Genomic DNA, 14,553 nt, shown 5'->3' on the forward strand with positions numbered 1-14,553 from the left:
GAATAAACATTGATATACATGTAGCTGATAATTTTTTAATGTAAATATTCAATTTTCTTTCTATTAAGTGTCAACATGAAAACACTTCGATCTTTTTCTGTCTGATCCAGTATTTTTTGTAAATTCTAATATGAAAAATCAGGGCACATCTTATGGGCCAGGAAACTGGAAAGTTGAACGCTAACTCGACTCAGTTATAACCTTAAAGGGCTAACTACAGCTTAACTTTTTGTATTTTTATAACTTTAGTGAGTTGTTTGTTGGAAGCAGACAAATCTCTTTCTACCTTTCCATAAAATGTTTATTAGTTTTTTTGTTACTATGAATGAAGCAATATTCTTGTGTTAGTGATTTATTTTCTGGTTTCTGAAAGAGTTCAATATAGAATGCAACTGAAGTTCAATTTGTTTGTAGTAATCATTATTGAAGAAAAAGTATTAATTTTAGTATCCCCTAAGCTAACAACTTGGGAGGACTTGGCCTGATACCTCTTTTATTGCAGGTGAACCAGGGCAATTGAGGCTAAAGGAATACAGGAGTGATCACACAAACCATTTCTTACAAGATAATTTTATAAATATTTATATAGAGCAACCTAGGACCTTATTTTATAATCTAAAATGGACCCATGTATGAAGATTGAATTTTTTCTTTACACTCAGAGGAGGACAAAATAAAACTTGAGTAAAAAAGAGCAATTTCTAACAATCGTTTGATTTCTTTTTTCAAATGAAAAGAGTAGGGAATGCACATATAACTGCAATAGGATTATATGAAGAACATATAGTGCCTAACATGAAAAAATATAAAAATCAAGACATATAGCAATACAAAATCGAGAAATTTCAATATCATGTTCTTTCTACCAAAAAGGGGCGAATACCTTTGAATATATATTGAAGGCATGCATATATTACAAGACTATAAATAGCAAAATTTGTTCTTGCAGAAATTGTACCTCTTAACATAATGTTCATTTATCCAATCACACGAATACATGTGTTAGTAACTTCAACATACATATTTTAGATAAAAATTTCTTTTTTATTTAACTTCAACTTAAATTGGAATGAAAAATGTGAATTATAATGAACCAAAAAGAGCAAGAGAGATCATATTATTTCCATGTTAGGATATTAAAAAAGCTAAAAAAAAGATGCTTTTAACATCAGCATAAGCTAAATTTTTCATTTAAGAAACAGTGGAACCTCGCTTAACAAGCAACTTACATAACAAATAATTCGCAAAACACAATTTTTTAATGAATCACTAAAAAAGCAATGTCTCACAATGCAAGTGATGAGGAGAGGGGAAGTCCCAGAATGATTTCACACCCGCTGCTTTAGTCTGTGTTTAGTCTTGTTCCGCTAGCATTTTAGTGCCCTTAGTGGTCCCAAATTTTTCCAAACTTATGTCAAGATACATTATTTGTGATTTTTTCGTGCAAGTTTAATAACACTTGCAAAAATGTGTATGAAGAAAAGGTACAAGAAAATAGTCATTAGAAAATAGAAATAACTGGACAAACGAAAAGTAAAACCATTGAAAAGCAAAAATGAGATGAGATTTTGGCTGAACTAGCACGTGCATACCACATCTCTACAAAAAAAGATAAGACTGGTCTTTCTACTCGCAAACTGCTTAACAGATAACAATCAGTGAGGTGACCCCTTTTAGCTGCACCTGTGAGAAGTTAAACACTGCCTTGCTCGTGGTCTTATCTCAGCACAACAGTGATTCTTGTCTGAGCTATCACACACTTGCTGTACAAATTCTTTTGTAGGTGAGATTGGAGGTATTAGAGAAGCAGTGAGAGACCACAATTGTGGAAAAATATGAGTAAAGGGTAACTAGTGAAATCAAGTATTTATTCAAAGTCTCACCTTTTTTGAATAGGCTTTGTACATTGGTCAGCATTAATGTTTTGCAACATTCTCAAGAACAAAAACAAGATTAAGGAGATAGATGCTTCAAAGAAACAAAAATCTCTAAACAACAGATATTTATTCAAAACGTTGTCGAAAGGCTGCTTCTTATATGGATGAATAAAAAGCAATAGCAATTTCATGTTATTGACAATATTATTTGTGGGAAAACGAAAGTGATTTTCGCTAACCTTGTTCAGCAGATGCCATTATCATTAATGGTCAAAGAAGTATTTAAGGGAGGTTGTGGGTATTTTGAGAAGTTCAAGAGAAGAACCCACATCCACGCTGTTGAAGCAGTGAGTTCTAGCACAAAGGAGACAGGGAATTTCATAGGGGATTTTATGGACCTCATATATTCTGAGCGTTATCTGCAGCAACAGGATTTTAACTGTAACAAAATGGGTCTCTCCTGGAAAAAGATGGCAAAGCTAACCTATATACCAGCAAATGAGAATGCATTGCCTGGCCATAAGCCAATGAAAGACCATCCCCTGGTGCTATTTTTTCAATTCATGCAGTTATTTGAAAATTCAACCGCTGCTTGTTCACCATTCAGAAACTCCACGAGCCTTTAAACTCCATAAGAGCAATGTAAATGCGATATATTTTCTGCAAATTGAATTCTCATTCCATGTTGGCTCATTCCACGATAGAAGAAAAGATGAAGTGATTCACGATTCTAAAAAATGTATATAAAATTTTCTTTGAATAAACCATACAGTAGATTTATTTCTTCAACATGGAACACATTAACTTGTTTTATATTAATTTATAGGGGAAAATTACTTTGCTTAATTAATGTTTTGCATTAAAAGCAAGATTCTGGAATGAATTGTGTATGTTAAACGAGGTTCCACTGAATCCATATTTAAAGATTTGCACATTTCCAACGACTTTACAATAAGATACAACCCATATCACTAACTTTTGGCATCGTCAGGCACAAATTTCATTTACATGCAGCACTGGAATATAAACGTTTAGGACAGAGGGGAGAGGGGTGGTTAAGAGGTTAGGAAGGGTGAGATGTTGAAGGCAGGGGTCGGGGTTATTTGAGTAAAGGAAGGCAAAGAGGTGCCGACACTATGACAAGGCATGGAAGTGATTAGGTGTGTTGATGGGTCGGTCTTGTTTTTCCCCTCACGGCTAGTTTCTCCAAAAGAAGTGGGGGAGAGTTTTCGGCACAATTGCTCATTACAAAGGATTGTGTTGGGATCTGCCACCACTTTAATTCTTTTGATTTTGTAGACTGAGAGGAGGAAATTCTATTACGGCCATTGCTTTTTGCTTTTTCCAAAGTATTTTTTAAACTAGATAAAGGTTGTACCCATCGTTGGTAGCTACATCAATAACTGTCACAAGTTCAATATTAACATTTTTGGGGATAGAAGGGTGCATAATTGCACTTTAAAATAAAGTCGGTGAAAAAATACAGTTTTCAAAATGAATGTCAAATACTTCCACAAAGTGAAGCCTGATACTGTAGAGCAAGTCCCACTGTATATTAGCCATATGAATGAAGTACATGGCCCATTATGAAAGTAATGCACATAATTTTATAGCAATTTTCCATGCCAGCGTAGTAAAACCTGCCGGGAAATGTAGTGGGGGGTCTGCCCTTCTAACAGCCAGTCGCCAGTTTGCTCCGAGCTGAAAGACGTGCCTCTGCGTGAAATATGCTTTAAGACTTTGTAACATGGCACCTGGAGCATTCAGACAAAGTCAAGCTCCACCATGACAATGCCTCCAGCCACACGTCCTACGTTACCAACTTCCCGGCCCGGAGCACAACCCAGGTAGTTCCCAGCCCCCTTACAGTCCCGACATGGCTCCATGTGACTTTTTGTTGTTTCCCCGACTGAAGAGGGAGCTGAAAGGGAAGCATTGGGAGACCATGGAAAACATCCAAAAGTATGTTACAATGTTCCTGAGAGACAACACCATCAAGGAATTTCAGGGGGCCTCCCACACATGGCAGACACATCTCCGCAAGTGTATTGATGCAGGGGGAGAGTATTTTGAATAATTTTAAGTAACATCTATTTTTCCAAGAGAATGCTCATTACTTTCATAGCGGACCCGACATGTGATTTTGATTTTCAGACTAGGTACTTAGAAATAGTGCACTATTTCAAAAAAGATAAATATTATCAATTTTTTTACATTATCACTACCTGTGGCAATAACAGCACTTAGATATCCACAATTAAAATTCAATGATTATGATCCCATAAAAGGATCATAAATTCACCTACACCAATAATTTCACATAAACATTTCCGCAATACCCAATTATTCCCTCAACAAAAAAGGTAATGTTATAAACACACACACATTTTATATTTACACAATTTCAAAACACAACTGCATTTACGACTAAGTAAAATAGGATGGGTCACTGAAATATAAACATTAAAATATTTCTTCCTGAGATCTGTCATCCACATGGCTATGGTCAAGACTCATCCTTTTTCTGCTGCAATAGCATAGGTTGTGATGAAGTTAAATTGGCAGTTTGAGCAGGACTAATTAACTTCACAGGTAGTGATGATGAAGTTTGGTTTGATTGAAGCTGTATTTGACCAATCACCTAAAAAGGAAAGGAATAAGAATCATAAAGTCACTGGTTACCATAAATCTTACAAAGGGGTAACGTAGTGCAGTGGGTAGAACATTGGACTACCGATTGAAGAGCCCAAGTTTGATTATTGACAATGCCTGCAAACACCATCAACTTCAACCATATCGTGAATTTTTAGTTACCACATCTTCCTAGAAAACCACAGGCAGCAAAGGAAAGGAACTGACCTCCCTACCCTCATGTGTGAATTTCGCATACTGTTAGGGTTAGTGGAGCACACACCATTAGATGAGCCAGGCAAAGTATGTTCATCACATAGGATGTCAGAAACTAAGTTTCTAACACCCTATTCTATATGATTAAGAGTGGTGTGGAGTATAAATGCAAGCCAAATGCAGTAAGTAGTAACCATGAAGCCATTGAAGTTGAGGTGAGGTTGTAACAGCAGAGACAATTTTGAAAAACAGAAATGCTACATTACATTGAGTGGAATATTAAAATGTAGTACCTAATTAATGATAACTGTACTGCACAAACTACAGAATGAATACTGGCATTATATAGCCATTCCAAACAATTGGAAGAATGCCATAACTTTACCTATACATAATGATAATAAGGTATAGAGACTGTAAGAATTAAGAGTGCAAAACTTAAAGACTACACCAGGGAAAGTTTTCAGTAAAATGTTGATTGAAAGAGGAAAGAAGGTTAGTTGTTGAAAGTTTAAGACACTTTGGACAATCTCAATCACTGGTATTCACATCATGAGGTATCCTGCAGTACTTTTTGATACACAATTTTATCATATCTTCTGGAAAGATATATTGAGAGGAAAACCTGGTCAATTATGAAAGTAATATGCATTATTTTATAGCACCGTGACTATCCATGACAGCACGGTAAAACCTGCTGGGAAATGTGGAGGGGGATCTGCCCTTCCAATGCAGCAGGTCGCCAGTTTGCTATGAGCAATCTGAGCAGAAATACGTACCTCCATGTGAAGTGTAGTTTTTGACTTAGTAACACAACACGATGGAGCACCCAGCCACACGCCCTTCATTGTTACCAACTTCCTGGCCTGGAGAACCCCAGGCCCCCTAACTGTGTGGACATGGCTCCATGCAACTTTTTTTTTTGTTTCCCGGACTAAAGAGAGAGCCGAAAGGAAAGCATGTTACAATGTTCCGGAGAGACATTCCTGTCGAGGAGTTTCAGGGTGCCTTTCAGGCATGGCAGACACGTCTCCGCAAATGTATTGATGCATGGGGAGAGTATTTTGAAGAATTTTAAGCATTTGTACTACTATGATCAATAAATCTATTTTTCCCAGAGAACGCACATTACTTTTACAGTTGACCCAGTACCATTTAAATTTATTTCTCAATAGCTACCCATACTGATGTGAATTTCATGGTAACTAAAATATGGAACCAAAATATCCAGCTAATTTTCTATGCAAGCAGTATACTCTAAATATGAGATTCTAAATATGTACAGCCAAACACAACCAACAGTAAATCACTTAATGATTGCAGATACTATTATGTGTGTAAGGGTTTCATTAGTGAGGTAAAATATACAAGCCATTCTATGGAGAATAATACCATACCTGAGGACTGATTTGCTGAAATGCCACAGACCCTGTAGTCAGATATGTGATTTGTGGTTGGCTGACTTGTACGGTACCCGCAGCAGAGGAAATTCTCACCTTAGGCAACTGTGTAGTGGACACTAGAAGATAAATACAACAGTAATTTCTAGAAAAACACTAGTCAGCTTTATGTCAGTAGCAATCATGTTAGAAGAGCAAACCATCAACAAGAAGTAAATTCAATACTCATTCAAATTCAAATAGGTATCTTCATTTTAATTTTAAAGGCATTGATTATCCAGTATGAGGATTATCCATTGGTCTAAGTCACAGGCACTTCCTTAACTTTCATTTGTGAATGCTCATAGTTATAACCCATTATTAATCTAGACAACATATACATTCACAGGTTTTTCTGCCTCACTCAAGTTATTTACTTTCATGATTTATGAGTTTACACACTAATACAATTATAAGCAACTTTTAATTCTATAAAGCCTTTATCAACATTAATAGAGCCGAAGCATGATTTGTATACATTGATTTGGGCAATAATATTTCTATTACCTCCATTGTGATTTATAAAAACCTGTGATTTCAGAAAAAAGGAAGCCAGTAATATTAGCGACCCCAAAAAAACTGAATATCAAGTTGGTTTTTCAAGAAAAGTCCAATGCTGATATATGAAGTCAAGGAATATCAAGGAATGACATTTATTTAACTTTAATTAAGTAAACTAGCCCCATTATGAAAACACCCAGATCAATGGACTGTGCAACTGAGAGTAGGGAAGGTAGGTGACAATTATGTTTGCTTTGAAGAAGGAAGTGGGTTACGGTATATAAGAGAATATGACACAGACCCTCTTGAGAGGATGTTAACATAGCATCTCCCACCACTTTCCTATGGGTCAATGATGCAAGGTTATGAATTCCATAGGTAAATGACATATTTTGGAAAGGGAGGAAGTGAGTGCTATCAGACAGCAGCAAGACTAGAGTGCACCAGGCTGTGCTAGGAGTCCAAATCTGTAGACATATTTTCCCTATCAATGCATACATGCATTTCAGCCTACCAGTGCAATGCATTATGATCAGTGATTTAACACAGTTAAAATTAGAGAAAATATTGAGTTACGAATTAATAAATTATACCTTACAATATTATATAAGCACTAAGTACACTGCTGATTCTTCCACACACTGATAAAGCCCCTAAAGGCATGCACTACCCTCCTTATGCAATTCACCAGCATCTTCCAACTATACTAGATCAAATAAACAATGCTACATTTCACACATTAAGAAAACATGCAGTCTTAACCTCCTGGTAATGAGTAGAAAACAAAAGACCTAACTTCATAAAAACATGCTTATTTAGAGACACAAGGTTTGAAATCGAAATAATTAATTAAATACTTCATTACAAAACATAAGTCTACCAAGAGCTATCATAAAACTACATTATAAGCAGGGCTTTCTAAGCTACTAAATATTTATAACCAACTAATTTTTGGCTACTTGCTCAAAAAATTTAATACCTACAGTATTTACTAAGTATTCAAAAATTGTAACAGCCACACTAAAGCTACTTATAAAAGACAGTAATTACCACTTTTGACTCACAAACTTAATTCACAACATTTTTAAACTTATTACAAAAATGAATGATTTGAAGGAGAACCATGTGTTCACTAAAATACTCATGCACATCATATCTTGTTCACTACATACTACTAAGATAATTAGACTTTTATTATATTTATAACTATAATTATACTTAATATTTTTGGGACAGGGTATACTACAGTTTTAATTATCAGCGCGGTTACGGCGGGATATCTTATCAGCCTGGAATGGCAACCTTAATGCCATGGCTCTTATGTGTGACAAGTGTTGATGATATTCACTTTCTAGTTGTGCCATTAACTTTCATAACTGCTAAATTTGAAAAAGTCTTAGAATATCTTTCACATGTTTTGGCGTCCTATGTGCAATAAATTTTTTGTTATACTGTCAGGTTTTGCATCCCCACAAATGAAATAAATATTTTCCCACCACACATGAAATAACATATGCAACACAACTTTAATTTGTATTTAATGGTTGTTGCCATTAAATACATAACGCATGGTCTTCAAAATTAGCCTGTTACTTGTTTCCACATTTCATTTATTTAGCATTAATCCAAAAACTGCACATTTAGGCCTTTATACCAGACTTCAACAATGATATGCATAACAAAAAATACAATTACAAAAACCCATGCCCTAGGTAGAGGTTACCCAGCCACCACTGGGGTTGGGTAGCGTCTCAATATAAGATCTTGCATGGTTTTTACTTTACAGCAGTCAACAAAAACTTTTAACAGAAAACTCACAATATAGCCAAAAAGTCTTTAGCAACTGTCCGTGCATAAAAATGTTTAAACAAATGCCTAACTATGTGGTGTAATCATATTTTCTGTATGCCTCCTGGGAGGGAAGGCATTTATCTGAAATTATACAAATCTACACTTCTCGTCTCCTACATATTGTCTCAATTAAAAGCAGCCAGTAACATAAATTTTCTTTAATTATGAATTAAAATTCAGTCTTTTCCTGAACATGCCTACTTTATCATTGTCTGTGTTTTGCAGTTCCTAACTACCCAATTGTCTCGAATTAATTCAACAGAAACTTTTTCCAAATAAGATTAATATTTCAGTAACATTTATTGGACAAATCAGCTTTATCATTATGTTAGTGTTTTACAGTTCCCAGCTATGCATTAAATACTTTGAATGTCACAATCAGAATACGTGTGATAGCTAACTATGGAACCCTGTGGGTCGGGTGGCGATACCAGGATAGTGCGGTTGCCAATGTACTAGCTTCTCACCCTGATGCCCTAAGTTTGAACCCCATGGGTGGATACTTTTTTTCAGAATTAAAACATATCAACTGATATGTGCATCCAAATGATTTTAATCAGTTGTATCGTTAAGAATTGAAATGCATTCGTAACCAAAGTTACATCAGCCTATACTCTGAATGCAATTCGGCTGTGGAAATATTTCTTCGCCATTTACTATCATGCCCAATCTACACCATGCTTAATATACTGCAGTTATAAATACATCTGCTGTAACATATGAGAACGGAAGGTTAAAAGTGGTAAAAAATAAGATGCAACAACCTAAACTTGGGTGTTTCCAGTTTTCAGAATAGGTGATAAAATCTATCTCGTTCATGATGGTGATCCACCAAGTATAAAATTTATATTACAACAGATTTCATTCATCAACTCACAGACTTTAATCTTCTACGACACCATTTTCATAATAGTTTCACATAAATATGGCTTTTCCAAGTTCCAGCTTTTTTCGCATCCATCTTATTAAGAAATGGAAAGCAAAGAGTTGTTTTCAAGAAATTTTAATTGAACAAGGTAACTATATGATGTAGGATGAAACCGGTTGTACGCAAATAAAGGAGTGGAAAGATACATTGTATTCTTCAATTAATTAAAATGAATTTCCACAAGGTTGAGCCGGGAACAATTGGTTCTTAAACTATCTTGGGGCTTATCCACTCTCTGTCTTAATGAAGAGAAATCACTAAGGACTTGACAGCAGTAGTCATTGGGTTCCTGCAATAAAATTATTTCTTTCTCTTTGGAAAGTGAAAAATATTTATAGATTAGATCCTTTTGTGCTTTCCTCCAACATGTTTACTGACCTTGCTCTATCCAATCACTCCACAATTAGATTAGAAATAAAAGACCTTTGTTACACCAATAGTTAATTGTTAATATTTGTTTTTGTATGTATGGGTCCTTATTTGAATGGTGTTACATGCACCACTTTAAATTGGCAAGTTACTGTTGTGTGCTACAGCTAGTTCCAAATATATAAAATAAATAGAAAACATAGATTTGATAACTGGTCCGGCAAGGAGTAGTCACCTTAGACAACAGAATTTCCGCAGATAACTTTCATATTTGTCCTGTAAAATTAATTATTACATCTGAGGACATTGATTGGAATTTTAAACGTTGTGTCAGGCAAAACTAATATTTCTTCCACCTATTTACACACTAGGGGAATATACCTAAGGCTAACCACAGACTTAAAAACAATTATTCAAATTAACACAATTCTTTTCTCTCACATTCAGGCATTTTAAGTTCAGCTATCACTTGCCATTACTGATGATCAAGCATTTTCTTTGAGAGAACATAAGATGAAGCTATTCACAAAATCCAATGAAAGAAAATGTGTGAAAAGAGCAATTTTTAATTACCAATTATTGCAGGCTAAAGGAATGTAAAATAGTTTTGATTTACTGAGCCAAGTTCTAGAATATTTCATATCCCTATTGCCATCAGCCCCAATACACGTGATAACCTTAAAAAAAGAAGTTTGTTGCTTGTATTATCTTCTCCTAGATACATACAAACCTTGAAGCACTTGGGTGGTAGAATCTACTGCAATTTGGATTATTCCCTAACAAAGCATACCTAAAACTTGATTCCTCGTGCAAAGCATGAAGTGTTCACATGTAAGTGAGGAATTACCTATAAGGGTGTATTTCAAAACATTTTCAAAACCCACAAGTTTCTATTCGATGGCAATAGCAAGCTAAGGAAATTGATTGAGAACAACCAAAATAAGAAAAACGATTTAAGTTGAGTATTTTAGTAAAAATGATAAAGAAATGCATAATTTAAGTCCTTACCTGTGTTTCCTACTCTTTCCACTATTTTGAACCAAATATTTTCAATATTGTAAGTTTTGTATTTTGGGTTTATTAAATCAGACAAACAGGGGTGCTGCCCCAATAATTCACACATTCCAGCACCATCACTGCTGGAAAATTACATTTCATCTATGAAAAGTAACTCTAGGTTGGCGGCTAGCATCGATGGACTCCTTTTGCTGGATGATTGGATGTGACAGATGGCTCAAGCTACATGGCTGGCTACACATGTCCACTGCTCGTGCGCAGGTAGTCGAACTACCCAGTCAAGCTGCTCCAGTCACCCCCAAGTGCAGTTTAGGAATCACTCCTTAAGTTGAGTGTCTTTATTTGTAGCATTATCTTTTTCTCTCTCCAGGATTGCCAATTCTCATTTGGTTGAATATCATTCTTTTCTGTGCCAAACAAAGCTTCCATTGATTGACTACTTGCTCAGTATTAGTTCTTGTTTTCCTTCATCACCTCTCTTAAAATTCATCCATACAAAATTTATGACCAGGATATTGAGGCAAATGGAATCTTATGAATGATCTCAAAAGCAAGTTATAATTTGTACAAGTAAAGGCAAGAAACAGATGGGACAAAACTGTATTGATTCCAATACAAAGCCAAATAGTCCCACTAAGAAAGGCCCCTATAATGGTTCAATCACAAGGAAAGACTAGAAATTATCACTGCAACAGAAGATGATGATCCCTTTTGGCAAGCAAATAATCTATGTAAAAATTTTTAACCCACCATGATTTGGCATAACTTTGGGAAGAACCTCAATCTATTAAATGATAGTAAGCTAAATATTGGGCTTAATTACCACATTGAAGCCATTCTTCAGAGATGGAATTGAAAAGCTTGTGTATCATTACAATAAATGCCTCAATTTAAATGGCAACTACGTAGAAAAATAGTGTAAGAACATGCCTTTTAAATATATATAGTAAAACGTTGTCTTGTCACTGGGTTCATATTTTATTGCAAAATTCATGCGCATCCTTTCTGTGCAATGTTCCCCGACTACAAAGTTAGGGTTGTAGTTTGCTGTGCTACAGATTTGGGCAATATACCCACCAAATATTTCAGTAGCGTCAGATAGTGAAGTTACTCCTTGAAGGCCTATTTTAAGAGCCAATACGAAGGTCGATATGTGGGAGAGCTCCATATTTTTTTCTCTTCCAGACCTCGGCCATGTGTTCTGTGGTTAATGCTATCCATGTTCATCATAATTTTCTTGTTTCCTTACCGATGTTATCATGGTTGGAATACCAGTTTTGTCATCATCAAACAAAACAGCACATAAAATAAGCAAACAAGATTTTAAGAACCCCTGAATCTATACCGTCCAAATTCTCTACACAGAACAAACTCCTAAAGGAAGAACATGCTAAAAATTGGGTTCCTTCAAATTCATTCATGAAGTTTCTGCATGAGGAATCATAAATTGCACGTAGATAATATCAAACACACTTTTCCAGAGCAACAATAAATTCTCAATATTTCCAAAAGTAAAATTTTCAGTTTTTCAGGTTCATGAATAACTAATAAGAGCAAATTGAAGAGCATACTGAATTCAATAAATTAAGAAAAATAAATAAAAATATGCACCACGAAACATAAAAAGTTATTTAAATAACTTTTACCATGAATGAAAAATAGCAGTAATTGGTAAGCAAATGACAGAGGAACTGTGTAATCATTTCATGCTAAATTTATATATGAATGAACCCATTCCACTAGCTGATTATGTGAGAAAGCACAAGGTCAAAGATAGAATCATTACAATGCTTTGCACTCCCGTCACTTGAAAATATTAGACAAGTAAAGGATTTTCATTAATGATATTTTTTTAAATAATCACATCAATGCTCCTTTCCTCTTCATATTGAAGCTCATTCATGAAATTAGCTTAGTTTCAAATATGGCACTACTAGTGCACATCTGACAATCTTGTTTGCTGGTCATCATCATCATAACTAGTGAAAATTTTGAAGTTGTGAATAAAAGAATTAATAATAATATTGCAATTCTCAAGGAACAGCAAAAATTATACATTTCACATGCAAAAATAACAAACAAACAACAAAAGTAAACTCACTATTATTTTAATGTTTTGGTGGCATAACCATCTCACTCAGTAGAATGCATAAATTTGTCTATGCAAGAGCAAACACACACACACACAAACAGCCACACATACATACATACATATATATACAGGAAACACAAAAGTATAAATAAAATTTGTCGTTTCAGGCAAAACTAGAATCAATTAATTAGGAATTGAAACATTTTGAAGGCTTAATTTTTCATGCTATACCTTAGAAAACAACCTAGGTGTATTTGTAAACGATTGTCATCAGGTGAATTAATGAAGGCTTTTACAAGTTTATATATCATCAGAAAAAAGGGGGGGCATTGGTACTTGGTTATTTCAGGTACTATAACTACCCTAGGTTATTGGTGATCACAGGAAGGTGTAAAAATATGAAAAAATTAATTGGAACAATATATATCATAATATTGTATTGGTTCTATAGATGGACCTCTGGGAATCTCTCGAAGGTGAAACCATTCCAAAAATACAGGTAGATATTTTAGGTTTGTATGAGCTGATATGGAGAGAGAATGGGGAATACTGGAGTGATACTGGCTAAATGTTTTCATTGGGATGACATTGAGACTATAAAGTACTTCCTCCCATTTAACTCCTAAGCTTTACATTGAAGAAACTTACAAAAATCCATGCCCTAGGTGGAGGAAAGCTCTCGTAGACAGTAATTGAACCAGTGACCTCTAATTTGGCAGGTGAGAACATTAGCCCATTGCAATTGAGTCCTGCATAAGAGTGACAATTCCGGAGTAATTCATTATGGGAAAGGAGTGGCCATAATACTGAATTTGAAACTGGGGAGAAGACTAATTATTATAGAGAAGAAGAATGATACTCTTCCATTGCTATGAGCAAAAGGGGACCCAAAGAATCTAGTAGTTAACCAATAAACAAGAAAAAAACCCACTGGGAGGAAGAAATAAACAGCTTGAAAAATTAATAAGAAATAACTGGGAATACTCCAGGAAGGAAGAACCTAATTGTAATGAGGATTGAAACAGTGGTAAGTGAAGAGATGAATAACAGAGAGGTAGAAGAGTACAGTTAACGAAAATAATTGCAGAGAGAAAAGTCTTGTTCCGCAGAAGAAGGGGTTTTATAGTAACTTACACCTGTTTGACACATCATTACAGGCATATATGTACATTAAAGATGCCAAGAGAAACAGGTAGACATTAGTTAAGATTATATCACCATTTAACACAAGCTTTAGAAACAGAATCATCAACACATACAGCTTCCTGAATGCAGATATGACTCAGACCATCAATTAGTAATCATGCAATGAAATCCAAAATTCAAAAGGATTAAGAGGGTTAGTGGGAAGCCTAAGTGGAATCTTGAAAGTTTAACTGGAGTTAAAAGGAAGGTGATCTAAGCAAAACTTCTTAAATGACAGTGGAACATTGGTTGATGAGCACTTCGCACAACAAGTAATGTGATGTTGGTTGTATGAGCAAATTGCTGAGGTTTCAGAGAAATAGGAAGGTTAGGTTAAACTTGAAATTTAAGGGCATACACTAAAATAAGTAGAACTGTTTAACTATCGTTGCAGTGTTTTGGACAAAGATGATCAAAGTATTTGAAGATCAGAATTGAATTAGTAAA

General features: G+C 34.9%; 1 protein-coding gene across 1 annotated transcript in view; it reads right to left on the reverse strand.

The window, feature by feature from the left end:
• Window positions 1-765: 765 nt before the first annotated feature.
• The window catches only part of LOC139698404 (uncharacterized), a 48,373-nt gene continuing 34,585 nt past the window's right edge, over window positions 766-14,553 (reverse strand). The window contains exons 7-8 of the mRNA XM_071597301.1: window positions 6,122-6,243; window positions 766-4,518 (exon numbers count right to left, since the gene is read on the reverse strand). Coding sequence (XP_071453402.1) covers window positions 4,384-4,518; window positions 6,122-6,243 — 257 coding nt within the window. The 3' untranslated portion in view covers window positions 766-4,383. The remainder of the gene's footprint in view (window positions 4,519-6,121; window positions 6,244-14,553) is intronic.

The sequence above is a fragment of the Hetaerina americana genome, unplaced genomic scaffold, assembly GCF_022747635.1.
Source record: "Hetaerina americana unplaced genomic scaffold, ioHetAmer1.1.p SCAF_85, whole genome shotgun sequence".
Lineage (NCBI taxonomy): Eukaryota > Metazoa > Arthropoda > Insecta > Odonata > Calopterygidae > Hetaerina > Hetaerina americana.